Raw genomic sequence first — 13,710 nt, 5'->3', positions numbered from 1 at the left:
CCACGCAAACACAGGGAGAATGTGCAAACGCCACACAGACAGTGACCCAGAGCCGGGATCAAACCTGTGGCCTCGGCGCCGTGAGGCTGCAGGGCTAGCCCACTGCGCCACCGTGCTGCCCCCAAGTCAGGATGTTAAGTGGCTTGGACGGGAACTTCCAGATGGTGAGGTTCCCTGATATCTGCTGCTCTCATCCTTCTAGATGGTAGTAGTTATGGGATCGCAAGGTGCCGTCTAAGGAGCTTTGCTGAGCTCCTGCTGTGCATCTTGTGGATGGTACACACTGCTGCTATTGTGCATCGGTGGTGCAGGGATGTTTGTGGGTGGGGCGCCAATCAAGCAGGCTGCTTTGTCCTGGATGGTGTCAAGCTTCTTCAGGGTTGTTGGAGTTGCAGTCACCCAGGCAAGGGGAGGATATTCCATTACACTTCTGCCGTGTCTTTTCGAATGTGGACAGCCTTTGGGGAGTCAGGAGGTGAGCTACTTGCCACAGTATTTATATATCTGATCCAGTTCAATTTCTGGTCAATGGTAACCCCCAGGTTGTTGATGCTGGGAAATTCAGCGATGGTAGTGCTCTTGAATTTTAATGGGTGATTGTGAGACTCTTTCTTCTTTTAGATGGTCCCAACTTGGGAAGAGTTTTCACCGGAGTCCCATTGACTCCCGTTTTGCTTGGGCGCCTTGATGCCACACTCAAGTCTAATGTTGCCTTGATGTCAAGGGCAGTCACTCTCACCTCTAGAGTTCAGCTCTATCCATGCTTTTATCCATGCTTGAACCAAGGCTGTAATGAGGTAAGCAGCTGAGTGACCCTGGCAGAATCTAAGCAGTGAGCAGGTTATTGCTAAGCAAATACAACTTGATAGGGCCATTGATGACCCCTTCCATTACTTTGCTGATGGGTCAGTAATTGGGCAGGTTGGATTTGTCCTGTTTTTATGTGTAGGACACACCTGGGCAGTTTTCCACATTGCTGGGTAGTTGTCAGTGTTGCAGATGTATTAGAATAGCTTGTGTGGGGTTCTACACAAGTCTTCAGTACTATTGCCAGAATATTGTCAGGGCCCAGAGCCTTTGCATCTAGTGTCTTCAGTCATTTCTTGATTCTTGATATGAATTGGGGAAATTGCAGTAACGTCCCAGGGGTGAATTTTGGGACCACTGCGCTATTTGATATGGATATACAGAGTCTAATTATTCAGCTCTTTTAAAGAGGTTCCACAGACATGATGGGCCAAATGGTCTCCTTCCATGCTGTATAAATCTATGATTCTTACTGGCAGGTGTATGTGCACAGATGTAAAACCAATGCTGCACAATTAGGGGCACTAATTAAAAAACAAAATAAACCCCCCAGAGATTCTCACACTTACCACCTACTTTCCCCCTGCGCCTCTTCACAAGCTGCACCTAGTTTGTACAAGCTGTCTCTCCCTTCCACTGAATGAGATTGTGTCCCTCACTTTTGTCAATGTTATGGTCACAGCTTGAAGTCTTCACATTCCTTAAACTTAATAACAGGGGGTCTGATCAGGAGTAAAACACTCAGCTGCCAACAGCTGAAAATGTTAAGCATGTTCCTCTCAAAGAATCAATTATTTTCCTTGATTTTTCACTAACCTTCGCCGTAACGAAACACAAACATTCCCCGTGATCTCTCGTGCCATTCTGGCTGACACCTACTCGTTAGCAAACAGAGGAAAATATTGTCCCCAGTGTTTAGTAGCAGCTCAGGTATTAACTTAAGTTGGAGGCTCCCAGCCACTCCACAGGGAGTTCATCAATTCAACAGGCAGAAAGATTAAACAGTTCTTCTGTCTTGGAAAGATGTAAGTTTGTTTACTTCAGATTGTCACAGTCACAGGAAAACAAATGAAAGAGAGATATATTTGAACAGGTATACAGCACCATATTTAAAACCAGGAACTATTCCGCTTATACATTGGCAGCAAATAAAGTGACAGAAATTGTAATGAACTAACTCTATGAAAAAAATTGCATTTCTCTTTGGACAATTATGAATGCAATCATATTTTGAGCATCAAAATTAAACTAAATTTTAAAATATCACATTCAAGCAGACTTAAATATAGGTAAACCTAAGCAATGACAAACTGAACAATGACAAGGCATTAAATGCAGTCTCATTTCTAGGTTACCAGCACAAACCAATCGATCTATCGAATACATTTCTTTGAAATGCAGTACGCTGCATATCTTCTCATTCTTACACACATTGAGATTAAATGTTATAAAACACAGAATCCCTACAGTGCAGAAGGAGACCATTCAGCCCATCGGGTCTGCACTGACCCACCAAAAGAGCCCTCCACGGGCCCGCTCCCCCGCCCTACCCCTGGAACCCCACGCATTGATCATGGCCAATCCATCTAACTGGCACATCTTTGGGCACTAAGTGGCAATTTAGAAGAGAATCCCTACAGTTCAGGAGGCCATTCGGCCCATCGAGTCTACACCAACGCTCTCAAAGATCACCCTACCTAGGCCCAATCTCCCACCCTATCCCGGTAACCCCACCTAACCCTTTGAACACTAAGGGGCAATTTTAGCATGGACAATCCAGCTAATTAGCACATCTTTGGATTTAGATTTGCCTCGTGTACTGAGGTACAGTGAAAAGTATTGTTCTGTGTACAGGCCAGGCAGATCGTTGCAGCATGAAAAAAAATATAGGACATACGATAAAACACAATAGGCACAGACATTGGATGAAGCATACGGAGTGTAGCGTTACAACAGTAGAGACGATACTTAGAGAGATCAGTTCAGCCCATAAGAGGGTCATTCAGGAGTATGGTAACAGTGGGGAAGAAGCTGCTTTTGAATGTGTTAGTGCGTGTTCTCAAGCTTTTGTATCTTCTGCCCGATGGAAGAGGCTGGAAGAGAGAATAACCTGAGTGGGAGGGATCTTTGATTATGCTGCTCGTTTTCCCAAGGCAGCGGGACATGTGGACAGAGTCAATGGATGGGAGGTGCGTTTGTGTGATAGACTGGCATGTGTTCACGGCTCTCTGTAGTTTCTTATGGTCTTGGGCCGAGTAGTTGCCAGACCAGGCTGTGATGCAGCCAGATAGGATGCTTTCTATGGTGCATCTGTAAAAATTGGTAAGAGTCAATGTGGACATGCCGAATTTCCTTAGTTTCCTGAGGAAGTATAGGCGCTGTTCTGCTTTCTTGGTCATAACGCCGATGTGGGTGGACCAGGACAGATTGTTGGTGATGTGCACACCTAGGAATTTGAAGCTGTCAACCATCTCCACCTCGGCACCAATGATGCAGAGAGGGGTGTGCACGACACTTTGTTTTCTGAAGTCGATGACCAGCTCCTTAGTTATGTTGACATTCAGGGAGAGATTATTGTTGTTGCACCATGCCACTAGGTTCTCTATTTTCCTCTTGAAGATAGGACACTAATCTGACTCATCTTTATTTGAGATCCGACCCACGGAGCACCCGGAGGAAACCCACACAGTTATGGGGAGAACGTGCAAACTCCACACAGACACCAAGGCCGAATTGAACCCGGGTCCCTGGCACTGTGAGGCAACAGTGCTAACCCTACTTGCCACCGTGCTGCCCCTGCATAGCCTATCCTTCTAACCTAAATGAGTGTATTTTTGTTCCCTTTATTAGCATTAAATCCCATTTCTCAGTCAGTAGTGTGTAATTATATCTTGTTTTTCAATACAATTTCAACAGAAGAGCAAATTAATAATTAACCACAGGGTTCCTTTATGCACTGGTCTGGTCAGTTAGAAATAGCTCAATACAGCACAACATAATGGGCCTTTAAGGAGAGTTGTCATTGTTGGTAACACAACCATGATTTACCCCAAAAATCTATCGTGACATTTGGCAGATCCCTGCAGAGTGAAAATGCATGGCCTTGGATTTTGCTTTGCTTTTCAACATACTATTTTCCATTTGAATCAATAGTTGTCTTGTAATGGATACAGATGTTACTAATTTGGAAAAACAACATTTTCTGATCAGAGTAATGTTACTCCAGAGCATTTTTAACTAAAAAATGAGCTAATGCTATGCTTCTCTGGTAGATGTAGTAGAAACCCAAGTGCTTTAATTTTCTGTGAGGGAAAATTTTAAAATTAAGCATTTGTGCAGAACAAAACTGAGGAAAACAGCCTTCGATATCAGAGACACATTTTACCTTGGCAAATATTAAGGATATTGGAAGTCATTTAAAAAAAAACATGAGAAGTAAAACTACATTTTTCAATTGTTATTGCATTAAGGCCTACCTATGAAGGCCTGATTTAGCTTCTCAAACAAAATTATACAAAATTATATATTCCAGGGATACTGGAAAGGAGTATTCAGTATAACAGTGAGTTCCAAATCTTCTGGGACAGTTTCCCAATGTCACATGTGTACATATTTTTCAGGATGGGGAATGATATTTAGTATTAGGAATTCACTTAACTATTTCAATGTATGCAAGGTGGAAAGAACATTGCCATTTTTCTAACTACCTTAAATTTGGAATGTTTCTGGAACATACCTCTTCATTCACCTGAGGAAGGAGCAGTGCTCCGAAAGCTAGTGTTTGAAACAAACCTGTTGGACTTTACCCTGGTGTTGTAAGACTTCTTACTGTACCTTAAATTTGTTCAAGTAGTCTGCAAGCTTTGATTTTTCATTATCATCGTCATCATTGTCATCAAATGCAGCATCTTGTTTTGTTTCCTGTGATTCATCTGTCACCATGGATTCACTGGTCCCACATGCTGCTATCTCCAATATGGTTGCCATGGCATCCACCTGTAGAAAATGAGCAAAGATCTCCAGTGACTTCATCAGCTAATAAATCAGCATTAAGTTGGTGTTTTGGTGACTAAGCTCCAATGCCCTGATTTACGATTACTCCTTAGATCCCAAGAGTCTTCGATCTCATTCAACTTCACCTGTACCTATGTCAACCACGTTCATGGAATTTTTTTTTTTTTCCAACATGCGGCATTTATTGCTTATCTGCATTAAATTTAATCTGGTAGCATTCTGTCCAATTATATATATTGTCCAACTCATTCTCGGACCTCCTGGTTTAGTATGATTGTAATTTGGTTTGCTGAATCCAGATTATAAAAATTAGAAACAGTTGTCCTCCCAATATTGAGATTGAGGCCGTGATTGTGCGGCTTCATCGCGCTCGACTGGGTGACGCAATGAGGCCGATATATTTTGCGAGAGGCACTGTCAGGGTACCCAGGTGGCACTGCCAGACTGGCAATGCCAAGGTGACCGGTTGCCCATGTTGGGGAGCGGGTCCAGGGGTGCGCTGCCATTGTGAGGTGGGGTGAGGGATACTTGAGGACAAAATTGGGATGTTGGGGGGGGGAGGGGGGTAGAGTGGAGATTCAAGCGTTTGGGGCAGCATTTAAAAATGGCGCCCGATCTCTTCCTGTATCGGCGAGCCGAACTCCTCAGTGCATGAAATGAATGTAAGTCCGGCCTCGCTGAGGTTCCCCCCCAAAAAAGTCCTGTTTAATAAAACCCCCACTAAACGCGCCCAAAACCGGTTTCAGTTTTCCCCCCTATTAAATCATGCCCTTAGAAACAGAACAGTTACAGTACAGAAGGGGACCATTTGGCCCTTTATGTCGATCCAGCCCAATCCCCATTTTCCAGCTCGTATTCTGCTGCCTTGTAGGTTATGTCGATCCAGCGCATCTCAAATAATTTTTTTTAAATGATCATCATATTCGCCTCAAAACCCATTAAGGCAGTGAGTCCCAGACCCCCACCATCCTCTGGGTGAAAAGCTCAACAAACCTCCCTAAACCTTCAACCACTAAACGTAAATCTATGCCCATGTTTATTGATCTCGCTGCTCGTGGAAATTGGTCTCTCCTATCCACACTATCTAAGCCGCTCATAATTCTATACGGTTCAATTAGATCTCCCTTTAGTTTCATCTGTTCTAAAGTAAACAATCCCAGTCTATTCAGAATAAAAACAAGAAAATGCTGGAAATACTCAGCTACTTTGGCCGTGTCTGTGGATCGAGAAACCGAGTTAATGGGCTGCATTTTACATGCTTCCGCCGTACACGTTTTCAGCAGGGGGATGTAAAATACGGCAAGTGCCAAACTGCCATCCCCAAGTTCACCTCCAAAATATAGGTGGAGATGAGGGGAGGTGCTGAAATCAGCAGCCCACCCGCCTTATTTAAATAAATATTCAATGATCAACTAAGCTTGTTACCAAGCTAATTGACCTGATAATACATTCCCCGCGCCATAAAACGTTTGCTGTGGGCATCCGGGTGGGAGTGAGCAGTCCGATTTTTAAAACAAATTCCTCAAAGGGCAGGAAGGAAGAGGGGATTCCATCTTCAGGAAGTGCCCTTTGCAGATTATGGGGTGGCCACCCTATGATACAAGATCCCTTTCTTCCTACCCATCTGCTCCCTTAAAGCCACTACCCCCAAATTGCGACTGTGACCTACCAAACCGTCATTGCCCAAGACCCCGGACTGACCCGCTTCCAGGGGACCGATGGGGCACTGTCAGGGTACCTAGGTGGCACTGCCAGGCTGGCAATGCCAAGGTGGTCAGTTGCCCATGCCAGGGATCGGGTACGGGGTGCTCTGCCATTATTGGTAGAGGGATTGAGTTCCGGAGTCGGGAGGTCATGTTGCAGCTGTACAGAACTCTGGTACGGCCGCATTTGGAGTATTGTGTACAGTTCTGGTCACCGCATTATAGGAAGGACGTGGAGGCTTTGGAGCGGGTGCAGAGGAGATTTACCAGGATGTTGCCTGGTATGGAGGGAAAATCTTATGAGGAAAGGCTGATGGACTTGAGGTTGTTTTCGTTGGAGAGAAGAAGGTTAAGAGGAGACTTAATAGAGGCATACAAAATGATCAGGGGGTTGGATAGGGTGGACAGTGAGAGCCTTCTCCCGCGGATGGATATGGCTGGCACGAGGGGACATAACTTTAAACTGAGGGGTAATAGATATAGGACAGAGGTCAGAGGTAGGTTCTTTACGCAAAGAGTAGTGAGGCCGTGGAATGCCCTACCTGCTACAGTAGTGAACTCGCCAACATTGAGGGCATTTAAAAGTTTATTGGATAAACATATGGATGATAATGGCATAGTGTAGGTTAGATGGCTTTTGTTTCGGTGCAACATCGTGGGCCGAAGGGCCTGTACTGCGCTGTATTGTTCTATGTTCTATGAGGTGGGGTGAGGGGGGCTTGAGGACCCCTAATCAGTAAGTTGGGGCATTTGGGGAGTCCGGAGGCCACAGTGGAGGTTCAAGAGATGGGGGCAGCATTTAAAAATGGTGCCCCATCTCTTCCTCTACTGACGAACTGAGCTCTTCAGTGCAGAAAATGAATACCCCCAAAATAGTCCTGTTTAATAGCATGCGCCGAGAAACACCAAACTAAACACGCCCAAAACAGGCTACTGTTTTCCCCCCGTTAAATCACGCCCTTAGAAACAGAAAAGTTACAGTACAGAAGGAGACTATTTGCTTCCTCATTGCAGTTCCGGCGGCACCCACTAATGTGTTCCTGGTGATGCCGGGACTGATGGGGCTGTTTGGCCGGCAGCATCCGAGGCCGGGACCTCCTCCCCAGTGACAGCTACGAGTCCCACAAGCTGCCCAGTTAGGCCGCCCACAGTGCTTTATGGCTGCAGGGTGGGTCGGTGCATCTGTAATATTCAGCACAAAGTCTCAGATTAATTGAGTTTTTTCAAAGTCATTCAGAAGATGAGATTCACCACGTAGTAAGGATCACCAGAGTGCGCTTTAGGAAGAGCTGAAACGCATGGGATGGTATGCAGATAAGTCCCTGTTTACCGTTGCCCCGTTTAGCATTGTTTCATTTCAATGGTCAGTTCATGGGACCTGTGCTCTTGTTTAGCCTCGTTCGATTCCTTTTACTGTAATGGTTTTGTGGTAGATTGATGTTATTTTGGAGCGGCCTCTCCACTCCTGATGCACCCTTTCGCTGCTGATCCTCTGCTCGTGGCCTCTCCTGCTCTGAAGCCCATCCTCTCATTGCTGACCTGCTGCTTATGACATCTCCCACTTCCAAACCCACCCTCTCACTGCTGACCCTCCTGATCACTGCTTTCTTTTCCTGAATTCTCACTGTGAGCGTGGGCTTCAGAGATGAGCAACAGAAGGCAGGAAGAGCAGTTCTGTTTGCGTGGGTTTGTGATCAGCTTAATCCCGCCCCCCCCATTCTGCCCTGAAGGCCAACACACCTCTTGTTTTCGTAACTGCTTGCTGCACCACGTGCTGACTTCATGTTCTTTGTAGAAGTATACCCAAGTCTCTCTGAACATCAACACTTGCCAATTTCATGCCTTTAAAAATTTTTTATTTCCATTCCTACAACCAAAGTACCTGACACTTCCGCCACCGCCCAACCTTGTTGCCCACTCACTTACCCTGTCATATCCCTTTGTGCACTCCTCACACCTAGCTTTGTCTCATCACAAACATTATATTACTCTCTCTCTTTCTCTAAGTCATTAATGTATATAGTTGAGCCCCAGCATAGATTCTTGCAGCACTCCACTAATTACACAGGGGAGGTGATGGTGCCACAGTGGTGATATCACTGTGCCAGCAATCCAGAGGCCCAGGCTATGCCCTTGAGCACATGGCTCAAATCCACCAGTTGGTGGAATTTCAATTCAATAAATAAATCTAGATACAGCAGTAATGGTGACCATTAAACGCCTGTTGACAACTATCGCTGATTGTCGTAATAATCCATCTGGTTCACTAATGTCCTTTAAAGGAGGAAGATCTGCCATCATTACTTGGTCTGGTTACATGCGACTCTAGACCCACAGCAATGTGGCTGACTCTTAACTGCCCTCATAAATTGCCCAGTAAGCCACTCAGATCAAGGGAAATGGAGATGGGCAACAAATGCTGGCCTTAGAACGAACAAAGAAAAGTCTGCCAGCTTGAAAATGCTCCATTTATCCCCATTCTTTTCTTCCTGTTTGTTAACCAACCCTCTATCCATGCTAATATGTTACCCCCAATGAGCCCGTCTCTTATGTATTAACAATTTGTGTTATCTAATGTCTTTTGGAAACTCATGCCATAGAGTCAAAGATGTTTACAGCAAGGAAACAGGCCCTTCGGCCCAGCTTGTCCATGCCGTCCAGTTTCTACCACTAAGCTAGTCCCACTTGCCCGCATTTGGCCTGTTTTCCTCTTTACCCACCCTGCCCATGTAACTGTCTAACTGTTTTTTAAAGTAAAAAATTGTACCCCCCTCTACCACTGCCTTGTTCCAGATGCTCACCACCCTCTGTGTGAAACGATTTCCCCTCGAGTCTTTTGTATCTCTCCTCTCTCAACTTAAACCTATGCCCTCTAGTTCCAGAATCCTCTACCTTCGGGAAAAGATGTTGACTATCCACCTTATCTATGCTCCTCATTATTTTACAGACCTCTATAAGTTCACTCATAAACCTCCTATGCTCCAGGGAAAAGTCCCAGCCTATCCAGCATCTCCTTATAACTCAGACCATCAAGTCCTGGTAGCATCCTCGTAAATCTCTTCTGCACTCTTTGTAGTTTAACAATATCCTTCCTATAATAGGGCGAGCAGAACTGAACACAGTATTCCATGTGTGGTCTTACCAATGTCTTGTACAACTTCAACAAGACGTCCCAACTCCTGTATTCAATATTCTGACCAATAAAACCAAGCATGCTGAATGCCTTCTTCACCACCCTGTCCACCTGCGACTCCACCTTCAAGGAGCTATGAACCTGTACCCCTAGATTTCTTTGTTCTGTAACTCTCCCCAACTCCCTACCATTAACTGAGTAGGTCGTGCCTTGATTTGATCTACCAAAATGCATCACCTCACATTTATCCAAATTAAACTCCACCTGCCCAATTGGTCAAGATCCTGTTGCAATCTTATATAACCTTCTTCACTATCCACTATGCCACCAATCTTGGTGTCATCTGCAAACTTACTAACCATGCCTCCTACATTCTCAACCAAATCATTTTTTAAAAAAAACAATTTTATAGAGGTATTTTTGGCATATAAAACAGCAACATTATACCGTGGTGTACAAAAAGCAAATAAGACATAATGCAAGCATCGGCTCCCCTCTCGCAAGAACCTGCCTAAGCAACCCCCTACTCTACTCTACCCTAACCCCCCCTACCCCCGCCCCCTTCTCTGCTGACGATTAATTCTCCGTGAAGAAGTCAACGAATGGCTGCCACCTCCGGGCGAACCCTGACAGCGATCCTCTCAAGGCGAACTTAATTTTCTCCAGCCCGAGAAAGCTCGCCATGTCCGAAAGCCATACTTCAGACTTCGGGGGCTTTGAGTCCCTCCATGCCAACAGTACTCATCGCCAGACTACCAGGGAAGCAAAGGCCAAGACGTCGGCCTCCTTCTCCTCCTGGACCTCCGAAACCCCAAACATTACCACCTCAGAACTCATTGCCACCCTAGTTTTCAATATCTGGGACATGAAGTCCGCGAATCCCAGCCAGTACCCGCTTAGTTTAGGACACGCCCAGAACATGTGTACATGGTTCGCTGGTCCTCCGGCACATCTAGCACATTTGTCCTCCAGCCCAAAAATGTGCTCATCCGGGCCACCGTCATGTGGGCCCGATGTACGACCTTGAACTGGATCAGACTGAGCCTGGCGCATGTTGCGGTCATGTTTACTCTACTCAAAGCGTCTGCCCATATGCCGTCCTCTATCGCCCCCCGGAGCTCCTCCTCCCACTTAAGCTTCAGTTCTTCGGTCTGTGCCTCCTCTGCTCTCATTAGTTCTTTATAAATATTGGAGAGTCTCCCGTCTCCCACCTCTCCTCTGGAAATTACCCTGTCCTGGATCCCCCCTGGTGGGAGGCGTGGGAAGGATGGTACCAATCTGCGTACGAAATCCCGCACCTGTAAGTACCTGAAATCATTCCCTCTCGCCAGCCCAAACTTTTCCTCCAACACCCTCATGCTCAGGAAGCTCCCTTCCAGGAACAGATTGCCCATCCTCGCAATCCCTGCCTTAATTGGAACCCACCGTCCATATTCCCGGGGGCAAATCGGTGGTTACCGCAGATTGGGGACCAAACCGATGCTCTCACTTCCCCTATATGCCTCCTCCACTGGTCCCAGATCCATAGAGCCGCCACCACTATAGGGCTGGTGGAGTATCGTGCCGGCGGGAGCGGCAGAGGCGCCGTAACCAAGGCTGCCAAACTGGTGCCCCTGAACAAAGCAGCTTCCATCCGCTCCCACACCGACCCCGTACCCACCATTAATTTCCTTACCATGGCTATGTTAGCTGCCCAGTAGTAGAATCCATCGGTTCCTCTCGAGCATCGCCTTCCTCAACTGTGGGGACTTTGCCGCCCAAACAAATCCCAGTATAATTTTATCTAGCCTCTTAAAGAAGGACCGCGGAATGAAAATGGGGAGACACTGAAATATGAACAAGAATCTCGGGAGAATCGACATCCTCACCGTCTGCACTCTCCCCGCCAATGACAGCGGGAGCGCATTCCATCTCCGGAACTCGACCCTCACTTGCTCCACCAACCGGAACAAGTTTAGCTTATACAACTTACCCCAATCTTGTGCTATTTGTATCCCCAAATATCTGAAGCTTTCACCTAACAGCCTGAACGGCAGCCCCCTCAGCCTACTCTCCTGACCTCTCACCTGCACTACCCACATCTCGCTCTTTGCCATGTTCAACTTATATCCTGAGAACCGACCAAATTCCCTCAGGGTTTCCATGATTCCGTCCATCCCTGTCATTGGGTCTGACACGTATAACAGCAGGTCATCCGCGTATAACGAGACTTTATGTTCCACCCACCCCCGGACCAGCCCTTTCCAGTCCTTTGAAGCTCTCAGAGCAATTGCCAGCAGCTCTATAGCCAGCGCAAACAGCAGTGGGGAGAGGGGGCATCCCTGTCTAGTCCCGCGGTGCAGTCTGAAGTAGTCAGATGTCGTCCTGTTCGTCCTCACACTAGCCTCTGGGGCCTGAAAGAGCAGCCTAACCTAGTCAATGAATCCCACCCCGAACCCAAAACGTCCCAGAACCTCCCATAAATAGTCCCACTCAACCCGGTCAAAAGCCTTTTCGGCATCCATTGCTCCCACTACCTCTGCCTCCCTGCTCTCCGGGGGGCATCATAATCACATTGAGCAGCCTCCTTAGATTGGCCACCAGTTGCCTGCCCTTTACGAACCTGATTTGGTCCTCCGCAATCACATCCGGTACACAGTCCTCAATTCTAGACGCCAAGATCTTGGCCAGTAACTTAGCGTCTGCGTTAATCAAAGAGATCGGCCTATAGGACCCACAAGCCTCCGGGTCTTTATCCCGTTTCAGTATAAGCGAGATAGTGGCCTGCGACATCGTCGGGGGTAAGACCCCTCTGTCTCTTGCCTCGTTGAACACCCTGACCAGCACCGGCCCCACTATCTCGGAGAATTTTTTATAAAACTCCACCGGGTATCCATCCAGCCCCGGAGCCTTACCCGACTGCATGACCTTCAGGCCCTCCGGTACTTCTTCAGTCCTGATCGGGGCCCCCAGCCCGTCTACCAATCCCCTACCTACTCTTGGGAAGGTCAGTCCGTCCAGGAATCGTCTCATCGTCCCGTGGGGGTTCCGAGGTGTACAGCCTGCTCTAGAAGTCCCTAAACACCTTGTTCAGTCCTACTGGGTCCTCCACCAGGTTTCCCTCCCCGTCGACTACCTTTCCTATTTTCCTAGCTGCTTCTCTCTTTCTTAGTTGTTGTGCAAGCATTCTGCTGTCCTTCTCCCCATGCTCGTATATTGCGCCCTTTGCCCTTCTAAGCTGCTCTGCCACCTTCCCTGTCGATAACACCCCAAACTCAGTCTGCAGCCTCTGTTGTTTCCTAAGTAACTCTGGCCTCGGGGACTCCGCATAGCTCCTGTCCGTCCGTAAAATTTCCTCAACCAGTCAGTCCGTTTCTGCCCTGTCTGTCCTGTCCCTATGAGCTCGGATTGAAATCAGCTCCCCTCTCACCACTGCCTTCAGCGCCTCCCAGAGCACCGCTGCTGAGACTTCTCCAGGATCATTTACCTGCAGGTAATTATGCATACATTCCCTCAGCCTCTCACAAACCACCTCGTCCGCCAGCAGCCCAACTTCCAACTTCCATTGTGGGCGCTGAAAGCTATCCTTGCAAATCTGCAGATCAACCCAGTGCGGAGCATGGTCCGAGATGGTAATTGCTGAATATTCTGCACCCGTCATCCCTGTCAGCAAGTCCCTGCTCATGATAAAGAAATCGATTCGGGAATACACCTTGTGGATGTGAGAATAGAACGAAAACCGACGGCCGACTAAATCTCCATGAGTCAGCTCCCCCCATTTGCTTCATGAACCCTCTCAATTCCTTTGCCATCGCTGGCGCCTTACCCGTTTTTGAACACGACCGGTCCAGGCCAGGATCAAGAACTGTGTTAAAGTCCCCACCCATGATCAGTTTGCGTGTGTCCAAGTCAGGGATCTTCCCCAGCAACCTCAACAAAATCTACGTCATCCCAATTAGGGGCATATACGTTGACCAGGCCTACTCTCACCCCCTCGAGCTTACCCCTAACCATAACAAATCTGCCACCCCTGTCCACAACTGTGCCCTCCACCTCAAATTGGACCCGCTTCTC

At 47.2% G+C, this 13,710-nt stretch overlaps 1 protein-coding gene across 2 annotated transcripts in view; it reads right to left on the bottom strand.

The window, feature by feature from the left end:
* mrps27 (mitochondrial ribosomal protein S27) overlaps positions 1–13,710 on the bottom strand; it is a 188,583-nt gene that overhangs the window by 14,630 nt on the left and 160,243 nt on the right. For both annotated transcript variants that reach the window (XM_072516145.1, XM_072516144.1), the window contains one exon: positions 4,642–4,803. In XM_072516145.1, the coding sequence (XP_072372246.1) occupies positions 4,642–4,803 (162 nt within the window). The remainder of the gene's footprint in view (positions 1–4,641; positions 4,804–13,710) is intronic.

Source organism: Scyliorhinus torazame, chromosome 9, assembly GCF_047496885.1.
Source record: "Scyliorhinus torazame isolate Kashiwa2021f chromosome 9, sScyTor2.1, whole genome shotgun sequence".
In the NCBI taxonomy this organism is placed as follows: Eukaryota; Metazoa; Chordata; class Chondrichthyes; order Carcharhiniformes; family Scyliorhinidae; genus Scyliorhinus; species Scyliorhinus torazame.
Note: the sequence above shows the minus strand (reverse complement) of the source record. Positions and strands in the feature narration are given on the sequence as shown.